The 21,492-nt window shown below is 37.8% G+C and overlaps 1 protein-coding gene across 2 annotated transcripts in view; it reads right to left on the reverse strand.

Annotated features, from left to right (window-relative positions):
* ephb4a (eph receptor B4a) overlaps positions 1–21,492 on the reverse strand; it is a 46,635-nt gene that overhangs the window by 10,135 nt on the left and 15,008 nt on the right. Inside the window, exons 2-9 of one of the 2 annotated variants that reach the window (XM_052101752.1) lie at positions 12,180–12,250; positions 11,535–11,816; positions 10,411–10,801; positions 5,493–5,648; positions 3,254–3,589; positions 3,029–3,153; positions 1,383–1,551; positions 1,032–1,128 (exon numbers count right to left, since the gene is read on the reverse strand). In XM_052101752.1, coding sequence (XP_051957712.1) covers positions 1,032–1,128; positions 1,383–1,551; positions 3,029–3,153; positions 3,254–3,589; positions 5,493–5,648; positions 10,411–10,801; positions 11,535–11,816; positions 12,180–12,250 — 1,627 coding nt within the window. Of the gene's footprint in view, positions 1–1,031; positions 1,132–1,382; positions 1,552–3,028; positions 3,154–3,253; positions 3,590–5,492; positions 5,649–10,410; positions 10,802–11,534; positions 11,817–12,179; positions 12,251–21,492 lie in introns of both variants that reach the window. The other variant, XM_052101743.1, reaches the window with a different exon arrangement.

Genomic DNA, 21,492 nt, shown 5'->3' on the forward strand with positions numbered 1-21,492 from the left:
CTCAGACGCGGAGGCAACGGAGATTCGTCCTCTGCCACCCAGATTGAGGCGAGTCACCACGCCACCACGAGGACTTTGGGTATTCCAAATTGGGGAGAAAAGTAAATATCACAAAAATATTTGCCGAATAAAACAGCGTTTCCACTGCGTTTAAGGGAACAAAAGCGTCACTTCAGGGGAAATTGTTGCAAAATAGAAATGAAAGTGGAAGTTACAGCAACTGAGGCTCTTTTATTAAATGTCATGAATTACATTACTGGCGGTTCTGGGGGGTGATAATAACCAAACATTTTGATGACAGGCTTTGTGTCCGGCATTTCAGAATAAACAGAGCAACATTTCAGATACTACGCGATGATAGCGATTAATATTCTCTGAGTGAATTATGAATTTAAATAGTTTATTGAGGCAAAGTCATAGATTTTTGATGCATATCTATATTCCTATATCAAATGTAAAAGAATACTGTATATTTGGTAAATGTGTTTCCATTGTAGTCTATGCGCATGCCTTCCTATCAAATAATAAAAATACGATGAAATATGTCATTTCTACACAACTAACGGAATTGCAAAATGATTGTTTCCAAACAGGTATCCCAAACACTCCCAGTTAAGTTAACCATCCCCAAAATCAGAAGTAGACATGTTAGGGCGCTCAAACAAACAGAGCAATGTTTTGATAGCACCACAGAGCCTCAGTGTTTACACTCTTTAGGAAGTCAACTTACCATCTTCCCACCAACCAGATGGAAAGATCTAAAACAGACATCTCGGTGATGTATGTGTGGGACAGTATTTTAACATTGAAAAAAATTATACTTCATTTTTAAATATTGTAAAATATGTCAAATGGAACTTAAAGTAATACACTATTGGCAGCCGTCAGCATAATCAAAATATATTCCAATGAACAAGGGCTCAATGGGCGGAGGATTTGAAAGATGGCCGCTTGAGTTCTGTAGAATTCTCTCTCGGCACAGATGTCCATTATAACAACCTCACGTTCTTTATTTCATGTTTATGTCTTACCTTATACAGTAGATCGCAGCAGCAATGACGATTATAAGCAGCAGCATGCCCATGGCAATAAGGACCCCAGTAACAAGAAGCGGAGACGAGGAATCATCTTCTAGGAAAACAGAGAGAGAGAGACCGACAGCCAGAGTGTGAGAAAGAGAGGGCTTAAAAACAACAAAAAGGTGCCATACAATAATAAAAAAAAATTGGCTTCGATCTGCACATGGAAGAGAAAAAAAAATCAATAAAAAGCTTTCTCAAACAAAACTCTGGGGCCATAAAGGAGTTGGGCAGTAATAAATTACCACAACACAGAGCTACCCCCCCACCCCCACCTCATGAGCAGACTGGAACTTTCCTTACCGTCAGGCAGGGTTCGAAAGATGACGGCTTGACCGAAGCTGCCGTAGCCGGCCAATGTGCGAGCGCGGACTTGAACCTCGTACTGCGTCGCCCTGCGCAAGTCGCTCAAAACGACATGGTTGATATCGCTCTCCGTATAGTGACAGAAATTCTCCTCCGTGCCACGCTCCTTTTAAAAGAACACACAGACACACACAAGCATTCCCCATTAAAATCATTTATTTAATTCATCAAGTGCTGTTGGAAGCTGTTTGAATGCATTAGTTGTTAATTAGTCTGGCAGGTTTGTTGTAGTGTACACAGAGAACAGATATGCCAAAGAAAGCGATCAATAAAACAAAAGTGGAGAGGAAACTGGAGAAGGAGGGAGGGGGGTTTGGTAGGGGAGCTCATAAAAATAGAGTCAACGAACCGTATTTCAGGCTGAGAAGAGCAGAGGAAATAAGAGGTATAAAACAATGCTGATTACAGTTTGATACACAGTTTTCTGGTATAGTACAGTGAAGTGAAGTACAGAGTAGTATAGTGTATTATAGCGTTGTATACAGTGTATAGTGTTTTATAGAGTAGTAATGTGTAATATATAGTGTTGTATTGTATTTATATAATATTAGTGTAGTGTTGTATAGCATTTCATAGTATAGTGTCGTATTGTGCCTTACTACTGTTCTATAGAGTATTATATAGGCTGTAGTATTGGATAGTGTAGAGTAGAATAATTAAGACTCCACAGCACCAGAGCCCTTGTACCAAGAAGATCCTACAAGCTAAGCATAAAATAGCATAATGTTGGTGGATATATCTTAACCCGCTCGTTGACATCCTCTATCCTATGATAATGGACTGGAGGTTGTCATCTCAGTAAAAAAGTTGATCTCTGATAGCGCTTCCCTGTCAGTGATAAAATTATGGAGAAAGGAGCTCTATTTGATGTACAAAATCCAAATCATAACCATCACCAAAACGCAGAATGAGACATTTGTTTGCAAGCGCTTTTCATAGTGAGTTTAAAGCACCGAACGACGCTGGCGTTGCCGCAAATCATGAACGCAGCTTCACGATTGCTGTAGGAAAGTGGATGGCTACAGTCTACCGGCAAATTAATTTTGTGGAGGATGAGAGCTTAAGGGAATTAATCCCCATTGCAATTAATATGCAACCTATGTGGGGACTAGTTATTTCAATTACCCACTTAGAGTTTGGGAAACATTTAATGTTACTTGAATTGGTGCTATTTTAGTGCATTGTATTTATATTGTGGAAGGATTTGTTTGGAAAATATTTATAAATCATTATATTGCTAGATACTGTTTTTTTTTTCTTTCCTAAGATGGAAATAAATACATTTTGACAAGAAGTATATATAGTGTCAAATTTCATCACTTTCTAAATTAGCGATTAATCTTGATTATCTACAAAAAATTATGCAAATAATCGTAATTAAAAATTGTAATCGACTGACAGCACTAACTGTAAAGTGTTTATAATATAGTGTTGTTTAGAGTAGTATAGTGTTGAATATCATAGGGTAGTAGTGCTGTAAAGTCAAGTATAGAATACTGTTTTATGATGTAAAGTAATACTGTATGTTATAGTGTCATAGTGTTGTACAGAGTTGTATAGATTAGTATAGTGTAGTTGTTTACCTTTTCACAGTAGCGTAGCTGATATTGCAGAATGCTGTAGTGGGATTGAGTGGGTGTGGCCCAGTGCAGCGTTAGACTGGATTCTGTGGCTGTGCTCTTCCTTAAACCAGAAACCAGCACCGGTACTGTACAGCACAACACATATACAGTATGAGCAGCTATAACCCTCTGTAGTCAACTCTCACAACATCTCATTCACCCATTCATTCATTCCAACTCTCTCACCATTAGGGCTGGTGGTGATGTTGATGGTCTCGCCCTCAGGCTCCTGTACACTCTGCTGGGAGACCCCATTGAAGGCCACCACTGTAAAGCTGTAGGTGGTGTGAGGCCGCAGACCCCAAATGCTGACGCGTCGACCCTGGATCTCGGTCTGAGACGGGCGGTAGTTCAAGCCATCCCCGCATGGCGTGCACAAGCTCCCGGGTGTCAAACACATACGACACTCCACACTGTAAGTGAGGTCTAAACGACCGCCGCTGTCTAGCGGTTCACTCCATTCCAGCGTGACAGACGTGTCGTTGACCTGAGGAACCATATTGCGTGGGGTTGAGGGAGGACCTGAACAAAACAGATACAGAACAAACATTAGCTCATTTATCTCAACTCTCTTATCTGATACGCACAAATCTTCCACATGAGGATAACAAAATATTAAACAGTTTATATCAATCAGACAACAGTGTTGGGAAGTAACAGATTACATGTAATCTGGAGTGTTACAAAGATTACAAAGAGTATATTACATTATGTTTTAAAATGTGTGTAATCACAATGCAGTTACTTTTATGTACCACATGATTACATTTTTGATTGCATTACAAATCAGCCAATAGTAAACACCAGTGTGTAATTTAACGATTACGCTCCTAAATTTTAAAAGAGCAGTCTGAAATACATGCAACAGCACTAATCAGGCTTCATGCATACTGTAGATTCATCCCTATTCCTAATTCCCAAAACAATTCTCTTAAAATAAAAAATACATGCTTGTAATCACTGTCTTCCATTTCATGCAACTTATTGTTAGTTTTTCATGACCCTTTAAAGGGACAGTTCACCCAGAAATTTAAATTCTCTCATCATTTACTCACCCTCATGCCATACCAGGTGTGTATGACTTTCTTCAGCAGAACACAAATGAAGATTTTTACAAAAATATCTCAGCTCTGTAGGTCCATACAATGCAAGTGAATGGTGACTTTTTCAGAACTTTGAATCTCCAAAACTCACATAAATCAGCATAAAAGTATTCCATACGGCTCCAGTGGTTAAATCTATATCTTCAGAAGCGATATAATAGGTGTGGGTGAGATCAATATTTAAGTACATTTTTGCTATAAATCCCCCACTTTCACTTTCTTCTTTTTTTTGGCAATTCGCATTCTTCGTACTGGTCTGGGCTGGTAAAAGGTGGAGATTTATAGAAAAAAGGACTTAAATATTAATCTGCTTAAATCTGATTAATCTGCTTAAATCTGATTTATTAAGATTAACAAAAATGTATCTGATTAAATCTGTCACCCACATCTATCATATCGCTTTCAAAGATACACATTTAACCACTGGAGTCGTTTTGATTACTTTTATGCTTCCTATATTAGATTTTTGAAGATTTAAAGTTCTGGTCACCATTCACTTGCATTGTATGGACCAACAGAGCTGAGATATTCTTAAAATCTTTCTGGCATGACATGAGGGTGGGTAAATGATGAGAGAGTTTTAATTTTATTTTGGGTGAACTATCCTTTTAAGTACCTTTTTTTTTTCTAGATTTCTGCAAACAGAAATTCTATGAGAAATCCAAAAGTAATCAGATTACCTTCAAAATTGTATTTGAAAATATTGTTACTACAATTTTTGCTGTGTAATTTAGAAATCAATACCGGATTACATTTCATAATTAAAAAATTATACTTTTGCTGAAATTTGTATTTATTCAAGGGCTAAACAATAGAGCTAAAATGTTCAATATTCAAAGATTTTTCAGCTATTGTCCAGTTTTTGAGGTATGAAATTATTTCAAAATGGATTTTTGGATCAAACAGCCAAAGTAGACTCAAAATGCTTAAAGCAAGAGGTAAAATCAAAGTCAAAACTTATTTTTAGTAGTGTACTTTCTATGGAAGTCTACAGGGCATTTGTATGTTTAAAAACATTAGCATAAAGCTTGTATTTTTTTTAAAACATTTATTTTAATCCTTATATACTGAAATGTGTGTTAATTAAACTATTTGAGAAGTCTAAATTCATGTACATACACAGAGCTTTACAAATATAATTAATGGAGATTAAGGTAAAAATATGCCAGAATATTTCTTCAAATAAAGCCAGTATATTCAAAGTAAAAGAAAGCAGACATGTCCTGGATAAGGGAAAGATAAAAGAAAAGGGTGTGTATGGAACAGGAGGGTTCCCAAACACATGAAAGAAAAAGGAGTGTGTGTTTTTGAGCGGTACGCACGTGTGCAGGGTGTATCTGGACTATCAGTGGGGGCACGGTGGTAACCAGGGCGACAAACACACGAGGTAGAGCCCGTCTCTCCTGTGTGACTGGAATCGGGACATGCGGTGCATGGGCCGGCGCCAGAACCCATCTTAAAATGACCTGCAAGACACGCTACACACAAGGAGAGAAAGTTCAATGACATAAAATATGATCATATTCATCAACCTGTATAGTTTCCCATTCATACTTTCAGCATATACTGTATACTGCTCATTTTCAAACATTTCAAGTTATACAAGAAACTTCAGTCTTTCTTCAATGTGAGATGTACAAAACTGACTCAAATCCATCACTACACACAAACACATGAATGCAGAGTCTCAAGAGCCATGCAAAGATGTGCTTACAGTTCACCAGACCAGTTTTATTTCAAAACCAGTTCTCCACATCTGGATCAGATTAAGTTTCACTCAGACCAAAACATATGCTCTGAATTATACTCCTTGTTAAAGGGGTTTACACTGCTTTGACAGAGTGTGTGTGTGTGTCACATTTCCACAATGAATGTGTATGATTGTACAGGTTGAAGTTGTTTTTAATTAGCCCTCTGATGGACTACACAGAGACAAAGATGTCATTATTTACTCTCTTGACATCAGTATGTGTCTTGTGCAGAGGATATAGTGTTGTGCCAAAATGTGAAATTTGGCCGATACAGATATCACGATGGCCGACATCTACACCGTTTTGTCTATTTTAATCAGAAAATACTGTTCAAACTAAGTAAAAATCAAATACTTTAAGTGGAAACAGACATCACAACATTATTTTGTACAATACAAAAGATTCCTGATGTAGAAAAAAGTCTATAGTCTGAATTAGTCCTCATAAGCTCACAGCCCTAATCGGCTTCCAATACTGGACTAATCAGACAAGCCTAATGATGTTAATTAAAACAAATCCTAATACTGGCCAATACGATTAAAAAACACTCACACTGGGTGATATAATAAAAAGATAATGCTAATATTGGTCAATAAGAGTAAAAATATTTATATTTAGTGATATGATAATAACAATATTCTAATATTGGCCAATACTATAAAAAACAGCAACACTGGGTGATACCAATAATAATAAAGCTACCATTGGCCAATATAATAAAAGAACAAAAAAGAAAAGAAAAAAGCAAATATTGGGTGATACTACTAATAATGAAAATTTGAATATTGGCCAATACAAATAATAATAATAAAAAAATAAAAACACTAAAATTGGGTGATACCAATAATTAAAATATAACTGCAAGCGGCGATGACGGGCCTAAACACAGCTGGTCCATTTCCACCCGGTGGTTTTCGAAAAACAATGCAAGGTTGACATATGCATTAGGCATTTGACATTATTCTAAACAATTCTGAAGCAATTTGGTAAATATAAGAGGACTATTTTAAAGTCTGTTGTAAGAACCACACTTCCTGATGCCAGGTGGTGGCGTTATGACCGGCCATTTTGGATTTTTGGAATATTGCAGTCTCTGAACTTTTAAATACTCTTCCTAGGTGATTCATGACACTGTCACCACATTTAGACAACATTATGCCAAGGCATTGAAGATGCTAAATTGCAAACAGATTTTTTTTAATATATCGAACGGTGTTGTCGTGGTGCATTAAATTAATGCCGGAAAATGGGAAACAGGAAGCGTTTCCTTTGTTCAGAAAAAATATTACTGCCAAATCCAAAGAATAATCTATTTGGTAAACACTTTGACTGGATAGCCCTTAAATAACAATCATGGTTGTACAACAGTAACCATAATTGAATCATATCATTTGTAGTAAAATCATAGTAACCACAATATAAACATGGTTACAATATATAGTAAAATCATGGTTACTATATAGAAACTACAGTATTACTGTTATAAAACCATGGTTAATTGTATCAAAACAATGATTTCTGCACAGAAAAAATCTGTGATAGCAGTCATGATTACTACAATATTACTATTATAAACTATGGTTAATTTTTGTCAGGGTCCTTTACTAAATCAACATTTAACCAGGTAAACCTTCTCAGTGATTAAAATAAAAAAAATTAAAGTAGATCTTGGCATCATTGACACACGGAGGAGTAATCATTGACATGCAAGCAAAAGCAAGCCAGAGACAAATATGTATATGTATTTATTATTTGTGCAATTTAGAAATGTTGAAGTCCCTTCGCGCCTGTATGTTAATCTAACTCTTTCATTTATCATAGTCATGCAGCCGGTGTTATTCAGAACATGAGTTGACATAAAATTTGAGTTGTCAGATGTTATTAGCTGATTAGCAAAGTTGACATCAACAAAAATAATGTCACTTGATGCATGTCCTTGTACTGGAAAACCATGAACAAAACTATGCAACATAAAAGGAAATGCAACCCAGGATACATTAAATACAGGTTATGTTTAATCTATGACAGGTCGACACTTGATGTCCAATGTAAAATCTGTCCTGATGCAAAACCAGTTGAGAACCACAGAGTTAAAGGGACTGACAGGAGCAGTATATGTTAACTGTTAATAATCATTACATTGACATTACTTCAAAAGCTCACACAGCTGATGTTATTTTTCATTTAGTAGTTCATTTAACATATAAACTAACATGCTTTAGTTATATAACATGTTATAGTTACATGCTATTTTTTTATCATGTTTATAATTCGATTTATTATTATAATTCTGTTAGCTTTCATATTTTTCTATTTATTTTCAAAAGGGAGAATTTTTTTTACACATACTTCAATAAAATAAATGGTTTCAAGTTTCAATTATAATAAAGCGTTTGCTCAAAAATAAATAAATAAAATAACCCTTCTGTTTTCACTGATAGTAGTAATCGTGTAATACCGTATACCGTGATATTTTCTGAGACGGTTATCATACCGTGAAAATCTCATACCGTTGCAACCCTACTCTTCACCTGTGACCCCCATGACCTCTCAGACCACACACTCCTTTCAGCCTTTTACCAGCCCAATATAACTGCAGTATTCTCTCTTTCAGTCTTGCTGCCCACATCTAATTGGTCATGTTATTAGGGTGCTTTGTAGTGGACACAGCCCTGCCTACATGCGCCACTATAATGGCTCCGTGGGTGTGTGTGGGTGTGAAAGAGAGGGGAGCACAGCAGATGTACTGTGTTAGAGTGGATGAATGCGGAGAAGGTCATTGAGTGTGCGTGCGAGTGTGTGAACTGCTCAGACAGCACAGCTGCAGTGTTTAACAGATGAGCAAAAGCCTTTACACACACCAGTTTGCTCTTTACATGCAAACCCACCACACCCATCTAAAAGAACATCATTATAGAGCTGAAGTCATGCTTTCAAACAGGCAGGATTTGGACTGATCCTCTGCACAGAGCAACTGCGGTTACTGGAATTAGAGTCATGTCTTTAAAAGAATATTCCGGGTTTAATACAGCTTTAGATTTATCGATAGCATCTGTCGATTACCACAGAAAAACAGTTGGTAAACAAATGGAAAACAGTAATACACTTGTCTAGCAGGCAAGACAGCCGAAGAGTTTAAAAGCAGAAAAGAGCCGCTTTTATTTTTTGTTGAAGCACTTAATCTAAATCGTCTCTTTGAAGTGGGACTACTTCGGAGTTATTGTCATGATTCTCCATGTTAACAGTGCTTCACTGCAGAGGATATCATATGAAGGTTATTAGGTTTAGCGGCTTTACGTGGTCATGACATGAGGTGAAAGATTGGGTTAGAACTTTGTATGATCGCCTGCTAGGCTTTTGTACATCTGTCTGCCTTTTGTTTGTATAAACAGAGTGATGAATCAACATTATTGTCTGTGGTAATTTACATTATGCCGCAGATGCTGTTGATAGAGCTGAGGCTGTTTTTAAACTGGGATTAATATGAAATCACACATGAAAAACAGAAGTGTTCTTGTTTAAAGACATCATACTGTACCGTGTTATTTTCATTTATTTTTCATGTTCTTCTTTTTGTTTTTTTTATATTTTCCTCTTTCTTTTCTTCTTTCTCTTTTTCTCTTTTGTACCATTTTTAAAAAAATTGTTTCTTACTGTTTTTCCTTTTTGTTTCCTTTTTTCTATTTTTCTCTTTCTTTCTTTCTTTTTCTATTTAAAAAAAATATATATTTTTCTTTTTTCTTTCTATTTTTCATATTTTCCTCTTTCTTCCTTTTTAAATTTTTCTATAATTGTTGAATTTTTCTCTTTTTAATTTTTTTATTTTTCTAAATTTTTTCTTTCTGCTTTTTCTTTCCTTTTAGTTTCTTTTTTTTTATTATTTCTGTTTTTTTTTTCATTTCCTTCTTTCAATTTTTTTCTATTTTTCCTCTCTTTTCATATTTTCATTTACCTTTTCAAATTACATTCTATTTTTTTTCTTTTTCTAAATTTTTTATTTTCTTTCCTTTTCATTTCTTTTTTCCTTATTTCAGTTTTTCCTTTTCATTTCCTAATTTTGATTATTTTTTATATTTTTCCTCTTTCTTTTCTTTTTTCTACAATTACATTTTTTTTCTCCTATTTTTTCTTTCTTACTCTGTTTTTCTGTTTTCTTTCTTTCCATTTTTCCGTTTCATTTCTTATTTACTTCTTTCCGTTTATCCTTTTGTTTCCTTCTTTCTATTTTTTCTCTTTCTTTCTGTCTTTCGCTTTAATTTCTTTCTCCTATTTGTACCCCAAATCTTCTTTCTTTCTCTATCTTTCTCTTTAAATTTTTTTCTTTCTTTCCATTTTCCATTTTCGTTTCCTCCTTTCTATATTTAAATATTTTTCCTCTTTTTTTCCTTTCTCTTTTCTTTCTTTTTCTACACCTCCACCCACACAGAATTCAGAAAAGCTTCTAGAAAGCTCAAATCAGCTTCAGAGTAGTCTGTTCTCTTTCACTCACCTCTACATTCCAGTTCTTCATGGCTGGGCTCAAAGCCCGGCAGGCAAGTGCAGGTGGTGGTGGGCTGGTCCACCCACTGTCCATCTTCTCCACAGAACATCTTGGGCGCTCTGGGATTGGGCCCAAGCTGTGCTGCATTCGCCACACACTGGCCCACTGCCTCCTGGACCAGCGAGCGTGGAACTGTCTCCGGGAAGACTGAAAGTGAGCGCGTGAGAGCTGGGCACTTTTTAAAGAAGACGCGTACGGATAGAAGGGCCATGCACGCCCCTTGGGCCTGAAACGCCAAGTAAAATCCCCGTTTGGTCAGGGGGCCCAAACGCAACGTCTTGACATTAAACTTCTTCTCTCCGCCTCTACGCAACAGGAAGTCTGCAGCCACAGTGTCAACCTAATAGAAATGGAGAAAAGGAAAAGGTCTGATGAATGGTCGCTTAGGAAAACCACAAATGTGATCTCTTTATATCAAATGTTTCTCATAGATAGTATTGAGATTAAATGGAGAGCAAATGGATACTTTTTGCCAAAATATACTACTTCTCAGATGTTTCTTATGAAGAACAAGACCCTAGTAATCTCACAAGATCTAAACAATGTCTTTAAGCACAGATTTGCCAAGATTTCTCATATTATTAACATTAATGTTATAGTTTTTTATGTATGTCTCATTTGTGTTATTTATTTCTCCTGAGGAATTTCAGAGAAAGCAGAGCTTTAGGCCAAAGTATACTTTAGTTGTTCTTGTTGCCAATCACTCTGCAAATTGAGTCATCAGCACAGTCTGCACAGACTGTCCGAGCGAGTCCCAGATTTTCTCGACATGCGGACATTTATTGTCTGACGCATCGTCGCCGCACACTCCTGCCGTTGACTGTACTAAAAGAGTATCTTAAAGCAGTTGTAGTGCGCATGCATCGAACATGTTCGGATTTGCTCGTGGTCAAAAGAGCATACTTTGAAAGGCATTGCAGTTGAATGGCACAGAAGAACAAAATATACCCGGGCCTAACTTCTGAAAAGAGCAACCTTGGAGTAATGACATTTACTTTTGGGGATGTTAAAGGTTCAGATGTGTGAAAGATTGATTGATTGATTTCAATTCCCAATATGCCAAATGTGTGCACCTTGGTATAAGGGTTCTCCATCCACACGGGGTGTGTAGTTGTTGCATCATCCGTATCGCTCTGGTAATAGTAAAGGTTAAAGGTCTCTTTGCAGGATCGGTGGAGCAAGTTGCGTGACGAACACTCGATCATGGTGAAGAGCAACTCCACGTAAACCTGCGAAGCACCTCGCCGCTCAATGAGCTTACTGCGCAACCAATGACTGGACGAGCCGTCGATCTGGCAGATCTGATAGGTCCTCACGCTGTTGTTCTCCTCATCTAGACCGCTTATCTCCTCCCACTGTGCATGAAGGGGGAAAAAGGGAAGTGACACCCACTGATTGGTTAATAGAGATTGTAGTAACTTTTGAGTGCTTCTCAACTTATGGTTCATAACCCAACAATGGGTCACAGGTCTGTTCTGATAGGGTTGCGGAATATGCTTCCTATAACTTTCCAATCAAACTCTATTTTTGGAGTAAATGAATCAGTCACTCTAGCAAACATGAACAGGTTGCGTAACATGATTGTTATGCAAAACTTGACCAACACAACATTAAATACAGGTTATTTGTGGTGGGTAAAATGTGGATCCTGAAGCAAAACCAGTTTAGAACCACTGCGCTACATAACGGGTCAAATTCTGGACGTGTGCAGGTCTCACCTCAGGTTTAGATCGAGAGTATGTTGTCCATTTCAGATCTGATGTCTCTGTCTTAGTGTTCATGAGGACCTCTGTGAAACATAGGAAAAGCAGAGATTTAGAAAAAAAAGAAATCAATGAGATCTCTTTAACATCTCAATTGTTTCTCTAAGGCAGTAATGAGACCAGATGGAGAACAAATGGAGACGTTTGCTCACCAGAGCAAACCAAACATCTAGATACCAGAGATTAGCTTTAAAACAGCCAGAGATTTCAATGGGAAATCAAACATTTCTCATAAAATGTTTGCTAAGGAAAGCATCATTATTTGTAAGGCTAGGGATCTAACCATTAGTATTACATATCGCAGTGTAACTTATGTGGAGATGAATTAAATCAATTTGCATGACTTGTTAATGGCCGTAAAAAAAAGGGCTGTAGACTTACATTTAATAAGCGACTTGAGCCATATATAGAGACCAAAATTTCCCAAGACCAGAGGGACTGGAGACAAGGGCCACATCCACAATCCTTTTTCTGTTGAAAACTCTATTTTCAGTTTCTCAACGTCATCGTTTTCAAAAGTATGTGGTATGGAAAGCATTTTCAAAACATTCCGTTTCGGTAGAGGACAACATCATTCTAGTGTCAACCAGAGGTGTAAATCTATGTGTTTTCAAACAAAAATGCATTGCTGTGTACATGGCTTAGGCCTTTTGTCTTGTTCCAATTAGCAATCATCCAGCTATCACTCAGAACACCCTAGCAACCACCCAGAACATGACTGTAACCTCGAAAAGTTTATGGCAAAGTCTTTCCAACAAGTCAGTCCACTGGCGGCCATCTTTGGAAAGCTCCCAGCCAGCTAATTTTCTGTGTAAACAAGCAGCATACAAAAGCAGCTCCTCTGCCAGGTTACTTAAAGCGATTTCAGCCGTTCTACTTCTACGAGACTGAGCCGTTGGATTAGCCACGCCCCCTCTTTCCAAAACCCCACACTCCAAAGATACCAAATGAGCTTTGTTGAGAGCAGAAACAGTTGTTAGAAACAACAGTAGTAAAACAGCACCATCAACTGACAGCTGTTATGAACAACAAGGCATAAAAATGCATTATGCCTCAATAATTTGCTGCAACTACAACACTTGGAAAACATGCAAAAATATCAAGATATATCGGGACACTTATTTCAAATTTTTGCACAGCTTTTCATGGAAAAAAAAATACCTTTAAATCGGGAAAGACTGAAATCTCCAAAACGGTTTCAGACTTTCTTTCTACATCCATATTTTTTCTAGCTGACTCATACTGTGCCTTACGTTTCAACAGGGAAACCCGCGGACATGGGAACATGGGCACAGCCTAAATTTACACAGACAAAAATTTGAAACAAAACCACTATATAGAGTTTGAACCTATTGGTGAATGATGGTAGTTTAGTTTTTCCATTAATCTCCACTGCACCTACACATTTGATTGCGTTTTGTTTGCACTGGCTGTTGGGTCATCCCATATTGATGGTTGCTGGGTTTTAATCAGGCATTCATTCGGTCACCCCCTCCAGGAATCCGTGTACACATCTGGCCAGAGCCCCTCTACCAAGGGGGAGCTTTCAAGATTAGCTAAACATAGCGTAACGTGGCGGTACACTGGCGAGGAGACCAGAGGCCATTCGTATTGAATGGATGCTAATGGAGGAAATGCCTCAGTATTCCAGATAAACTGCATTTGTGAGGAAACGGCTCATCCCAGTGAACTATGTGTGGAGTTTATTATGAAAAAATTGCTGTTTTATAAAGAGAAGTTGCCACAGGTAGGTGTCAGTTTACAGCTCTCCCCATTCATTTGTATGGCACCACAAATGGTGACATACTGTCGTAACGTGCTAGTTGACCATTCCACTCTCTTCAATGGTAGAGCCACCCAAGTTAATTTCTCAGTAGAAAAGAATCTCTGATCTGGCCTTAGGATCCTTCCTATGGAAGGTGTGCTGGTCATATGACCACCTGAAGCCAATACAAGCTTCAAACCCAGCTCCAATCACAGAGACTTCCTTTCATCTACAAATACAACCACAGAATAATTCTCTCTCTGCTTCTATTATTTGTTTAAACTCCCTCCCTATCCATGTCTCACCTTTAATACTCCTGCTTTTTGATGGATTTTAGCAGACTGAGGTGGAATCAATGTGTTCTGTCTGAATGTATCTGGGTCGGGACTTGTCTTGGGGACTGGAAGCTTTCTGTTATTGGTTTCTACCTCAGAAAAGCATCAATACCAAAACTATAAAGACAAGCTTTTGTGGCCTCAGGAAAGAAATAGGCTGGGTGCAGTGTGAAATACAAGTGTACTATTTACTGCATACTAGTGCACACACATTAGATACTGCATACTGTGCAATCTGACTACAGGGGTGCAACTGCCAATTTTCGAGGATGTATGCTGGGTGTGGGTGTGGGATCCCCCTTGAACATTTTTGCCTTCTGATGAGGGGAGGGGGATCCCAATTGCGCCCCCTTGGTGGGACACTGGCGCCCCCATTAATATAGCACCCCTATGCATTGCATACATGGTTTTTGCGTCTCTGTCTGACTCCGTTTTCACACTGTCGGTTTCAATCTGTTGATTCAAAAGAACTGGCTCATATGAGTCATTCGTTCGGGAATCGGACTACAGTGATCACAATGCGAGTTTCGAGCTGTAGGTTCAAAAGAACCGGCTCTTAGAAATCATTCGTTTGGGACTCGGACTACAGTGATCACACTGCATGTTTTGAGCTATTGATTCAAAAGAATTGGCTCATAAGAGTCATGCGATATGGAAACGGATGACAATTGTCGCACTGCTTGCTTCACACAGTAGATTCAAAATAACTGACTCAGATGAGTCATTCGTTCTGGAATCAGACTACACTCGTCACACTAAGTGTTTCACACTGTAGATTCAAAAGAACAGGCCCATAAGAGTCATTCATTCGGGATTTGGACTACACATGTCGCATTGTGCATTTTGCACTGTAGATTCAAAATAACTTGTTCTTAAGACTCATTCGTTTGGGAATCAGCCTATATTTGTTGCACTGTATGTTTCGGCTTGTAGATTCTATCTGAAGGTATCTGGGTCAGAACTTGTCATTGGGACTGGAAGCTTTCTGTTGTCGGGCTTTACCGCTTCACATATTAATATTTTAAATGAAAAAAAAAAAATATATACACACACACACACATATAAAGTGTGTATGGCCTGAGGGAAAATGCTGCTATTTCTGACACCACCATGCACACCTCCATAATGTCATCCATCTTTCAGACACCTCTCTTACTTTCCTCTCATCACTTTAGCTTTGCCTCCTTTCAAATTTCTTTCTTGCCATCCGTTCAGTTTCCATTTCTTTTCTTGATAACTCCATATGTCCCCGTCACATTCTTTATCTCCTTCACTCTTTATGTCACCCGGCTCTCTCACCCTCTCTCCCTCTGATGTCAAGGGCTGCAGGCGGATGATAACCGCCGTCCAGCTCTGAGAATCAAAGCGTGGGACGCCCAGGAGGCCGGAGAGGAGGATGAAAGAGGGATGAGAGGAAAAGAGTGCTAGGCGAGGGAGGACGCAGGGTGGGAGATTAGGAGAAGAGGGCAAAGGAGAGAAAGAGATATGAGAGCGAGAGAGAGAGAATGAGGGATGAGAGAGGACAGATATCTGACGGTGATTTCCCACTGTGAGTTTTGCTCCGAGTTCAGAGGAAAAACAAATGAAAGGCTCATCAGCATTATAACTTTCACATAAACACACACACGGGAGAATCTAATGAAACCTGGAACGAACATGTCATATTTCACCCAAAAATCGAAATAACAAAATAAGAAATTATACTCTGTTCAAAGAGGACAAAGGCTTTTATGAACAAAAATCTATTTATTTCTAAGATCGGTGTTTTACATATTTTCACGTTCATTAAACTTAAACAAAAAAAAACATTATTCCCATTAATTAAGAAATACATTATTTTATAAATTATTTAAAATGTACAGTATCAATAAAAATTTATCATTGCTACATTAAAGGACAAAAAATGTCAGTAATGAAAATCTAATGAGAATCACAATTGAGCAATGGCAACTACAAAACAATGTGAAATATAGGACAGGTTTTCCTGAGATTCACCTATACATTTCCTGTGTATGAACACTAGGTTACTAAAGACGTATGGCGTTTGTGTGTTACTGTGTGAGTGTGTGCGTGTGTACGCTTTGCCTATATGTAATTACAGTGTTCTATATCCTGCTGTCTGCTCTGTTATTACCTAGTAACTTCTGTATATTGGGACTGGAACAAGTGTGTGTGTGTGTGTGTGTGTGTCTGTGTGTCATCTCATAAAATAGGTTAGACTCCAACTAAAAAGTTGACACAGGGATTATAATTCACCTGGCACACACACCTGCACATCTGTCAGTGTGTCTTTGGCCTGATGTCATTGCCACGGCTGCTGTTCTGATGGAGTAGATTCGCAGTGGGTGATTTCTGTTCGAGCTCATTTCTTTCACCCGTTTAATGCAATAGACTCATATAGCGGCACAATACCGCACAACTCTCACTCTAAACCTCACCTTCATGTAGTGATTAACTTAATTAACATAAGAAATCTCTTTCATAATTTTAATAGTTTCTCCTAGACCGCAATTAGATTAAATGGAGACTTATGGGTCATCAACAAAATAAGGTTGACAGGATGGTAAAACCAAAACAAATCTGTGTCAAGTTTATAGAAATGTGGTTTCAAACATTGTTGAAAAACAGTTATAGCATTTTCTTAAAAAATTAAATAATAATGACTTTAAAATGTTTAATTGGGGTAACCATCAAGTAAATTAGGTATTAAAATACTTTCTTTACTTAAGAATATCTAAAAAATATATATAAATATAATATGTATTTTTTGGTCGTTTTACAAATATCATGACTTGAGTCATAATGTGCCATAAATCTTTTTTGAAAATGTCAAATTATCTGATTTTGTTTACCTGGATACCTGCATGTTGGTTACACCACCTGACATTGATTTGGTGGACAAAGGTTTTCACAATGTTAACAATATTTTAAAACAAATGATTTCCATTGCCAGTTTTTTTATTTTGTGTGTGTGTGAAAATAATAAAAAAAGGTTATTCAGTAACACTTTACAATAAGGTTTTATTTATAAACATTAACACTAGCTTTAACCCTAACTCCATGCAGAGTGTAGTCTCACATGTCAAAACAAACACCACAAGGTATCAGTAGTTCACTTCTAGAGGCCGCTCTCATACTGTATAATGACCGCGGACCCTTCCCAGCCACTCCAGCACCAGACGCCCTGTGGAAAAAATATCGGTGTGGATTTTGCAGATATCCGATAGGTCCAGAAATCGGTTATCGGTGCCGATTAATCTGCACAACCGATATATCGGTCGACCTCTAATATGATTTACCATAGACTTTGTCAGTTCTAACCAGTCCGGCCATTCTCTGTTGACCTCTCTCATCAACAAGGCATTTCTATCCGCAGAACTGCCACTCACTGAATGTTTTTTTTTTTTTTTTGGAGATCAACAGTAATCGAAATACTCAAACCTGCCCATCGGGCACCAACAATGATCCAAGATAATATCTAAAACAAAGTAACCGAGAACTCCATTAAGTGTCCTGAGCTATCAAAGAGCAACAGCTGAACAATCAAATGTTCCTTTGGTCTGCAGCATCCGTTGGATTGATCACGGGAGTGAGTGTGTGTGTGTGTGTGTGTGTAATCGGATATCTTCAGGCTTTTATTATTTTAATAATGGCACAAATGAATCTGCGTTGTATGTGTGTGAGCACATTGACAGGTCAAGGCGTGTGTATGTGCGTCTCGTTTGTTTCTCGTCTCTGCAGGCAGGAATGACTGTATGTCTGCTTCATGTTATTTCCAGTTAATGACTGTTTTCCATATAAGAGTGTGAGTAAAATCATAAGAGTCATCAGAGATTGCCCATCCATAGCTCAGGAGACCTAATGCTTTTTTATGTTTTGTGTAGGTAGCAACTTTGTATCAGATGTTAATCCTTAAGCTCCTTCGGCAAAATAACAAGACAGATAAGTTGCTGACATACAGTAAACTATAACATTAATCTGGATATTTCAATGTTTTAATTAATTCTGAAACCTCTTTCGATTGCAGACTTTGGTATGTTGGCAAATCTGAGTGAAGTTTGAGACCTTATTAAGACTTCAGATAGCTTAAAGGGTTAGTTCACCCAAAAATGAAAATTCTCTCATGATTTACTTTCCTTTAAGCCATCACAGATGTGTATGTCTTTCCTTCTTCAGCAGAACCGAAGTGAAGATTTGTATATGCACATTCAGCTCTTTTTGTCCATACAGTGCAAGATAATGTGTGCCATTATACTGCTGGCGGCTTGATGTCCGAACGTCATATTTAGACCGTCAAACCGACAGCCGTCTAATGGCACCCAATCTCTGATGACTCTAATGATTACTTTTTTACTCACACTCTCATATGGAAAAACAGCCATTAACTGGAAAAAAAAAGCAGACATACTGTCATTCCTGCCTGCAGAGACGAGAAACAAACGAGACGCACATACACACGCCTTGACATGCCAATGTGCTCGCACACATACAAACGTAGATTCATTTGTGCCATTATTCAAACAATAAAAGCCTGAAGATATCCGATTACACACACATACACACTCACTCCCGTGATCAATCCAACGGATGCTGCAGACCCAAAGGAACATTTGATTGTTCAGCTGTTGCTCTTTGATAGCTCAGGACACTTAATGGAGCTCTCGGTTATGTTAAGGATCAACTTTGTTTTAGATATTACTTTTCAAATTCTGAAGTAGTATGAAAAAATAGACAGAGGAGTGTAGAGCTATAAAATTGATGTAGATAATGTGGACAACTTTCATATTCAAGTTCATATTCAAATCTCTGAACACAGTTGGAGACATTTTTTAGATCTATTCTGAAACTTGAGTCAAAGGAGAGATCATTGGCTGGGCTTTTATTGTAATATTTTACCAACAATCATGCCGTGGTCGAAATCACTAAGATTTTTTTTCCCCCATTCTGATGGTTGATGAGAATATTAACTGAGCTCCTGACCCGTATCTGCATGATTTCAAGCACTTGCAATGCTACCACAATCAAATTAATAATTGTTGGTGCCAGATGGGCTGGTTTGAGTATTTCTGTAACTGCTGATCTACTGGAATTTTCACAAACAACATTTACTCTGAATGGTGCCAAAAACATTCAGTGAGTGGCAGTTCTGTGGATGCAAATTCCTTGTTGATGAGAGAGGTCAACAGAGAATGGCCAGACTGGTTTGAACTGACAAAGTCTATAGTAATTCAGATTAGAGGTCGACCGATATATCGGTTGTGCAGATTAATCGGAACCGATAACAGATTTCTGAAACTATCTGATATGTGCAAAAATGCACACCGATAGTTTCCCCCGCTGCGTCCAGTGCTGGAGTGGCTGGGAAGGGTCCGCTGTCATTATACAGTATGAGAGCGGCCTCTAGAGGCGAAATAAATCACTTCACTGATGCCTTGTGTTTGTTTTGACATGCTAGACTACATATTTGAGAGTTAGGGTTAAAGATAGTGACGTGAGAAAGCAAATTAATATCTTCATGCAGTTGAGAGAAACATAAATCAGAAACGCATCTGATGTAATTGGATGATTTTTGCACTAAGAAAAGACATGACACAGCACAGGAAATACAGTTTAAAAGAAAGCAGGTGTCTCAAAATGCTTTTTAAATGTATTTTTAATTAGACGCATCTTCTAAAAAACACGCTCCTGCACGAGACCCTGAATAAACAAAAACGAAGACGTTCGTCTAGCGCGAGTTTACATGGAAAAACAAATGGAAGATTGCAAAAGCGTTCTGTTTGAAAAGCCTCTTACAGTTGGAGGTATTTTGAAGCGTTTCTGAGGTTAAGCAATGAGTTTTTAAAATGCTTTGTCAGGAAAGATGTATAACTTGGAAATGTGTCTCTCGAGAACCTCGTGTTCGGTTCCAGTCTGTTGGTTTCTGTCTGATTGAACAGCCCCTGGCCTGTGCGCATAGTCTGAGCCGCTTCACCACAAAGTTCAACCGAATACCACTGCTATCTGGGAATATTGCTAGCCTACATAAAAGTGTAATGAATTAAAAGACAAATTGGTATTTCATATTTAGACTGCATAAAAGTAATCCACATGACTCCAGTTATTCAATAAATGTCTTCTGAATCAAATGAATAGGTTTGTGTAAAAAAATAAATAGATAATTAAAACTTTAACCTTTTAAAAATTGCTTCCAGTCGAACCATTAAGGAGATGTCGCATGACGCAAGAGTGATGGCTTGTTCATGCAAGGAGACGGAAGTGTGCATTTTGTAAACAACAGAGATAGGTCATTTCAAACAGTTTCCAAGCTCTGGCAGGAAGTAACGATAAATACGCTTTAATTATTGATTTGCTTCAGAAGACATTAATTGACTGGAGTCATGTGGATTACTTTTAAGCAGCCTAAATATGAATTTTGAACATCAAACCACCAGCAGTCTAATGGCACCCATTATCTTGCATTGTATGGTTAAAAAGAGCTGAAATGTGCTCCACTTCGGTTCTGCTGAAGAAGCAAAGACAAACACATCTGGGATGGCTTAAATGTAAATTTAAATGTAAATCATGAGAGAATTATAATGTTTGGGTGAACTTATCCTTTAAGCGAATATCTCCATTGCTCCACAGCTCACATTGCTGTCTAGGAGAAACATTTGAGATATGAAAATGTTAAAATGTTTTATATGTGATTATTAATTCCTAAAGGAATCCTTAATGGTTTAACAGACATTGTGAAACATGACCTTGAGTCGTATGTAATGCCTAGAGTGATTCCTGTGTGTGTGTGTACACTCCAAACCTCTTTAATTACAGACACAGCTGCACTCTTTCTCTCAAAGGTAAATGACTGAAGACCAGCGCTGGTCTACAATTACTCTTTCACTTTAATTAAAGAAAAGAGACAGTGCAAATTACTGACAGAGAAAGAGAGTGGTGAAAGTGAAGGGGTAGGGATGGAAAACGGAAAGGGAATTAAAGAAAGAGGCCAAGGAGAAAGAGGAGAATAGCGAGAAAAGAGGGATTAGGAGGAAATGGATAGAGGGATGGAGATGAACTGATACTGAAGAGTGATGTGTTTTTAACACAACTACTGTTGCATGACCGAGTATGTGTGTCTAATCATTAATTACTAAAGCACACCTGGACTGAAAACATGCCTCCACTAGGAATG

Source organism: Xyrauchen texanus, chromosome 3 (assembly GCF_025860055.1).
Source record: "Xyrauchen texanus isolate HMW12.3.18 chromosome 3, RBS_HiC_50CHRs, whole genome shotgun sequence".
Lineage (NCBI taxonomy): Eukaryota > Metazoa > Chordata > Actinopteri > Cypriniformes > Catostomidae > Xyrauchen > Xyrauchen texanus.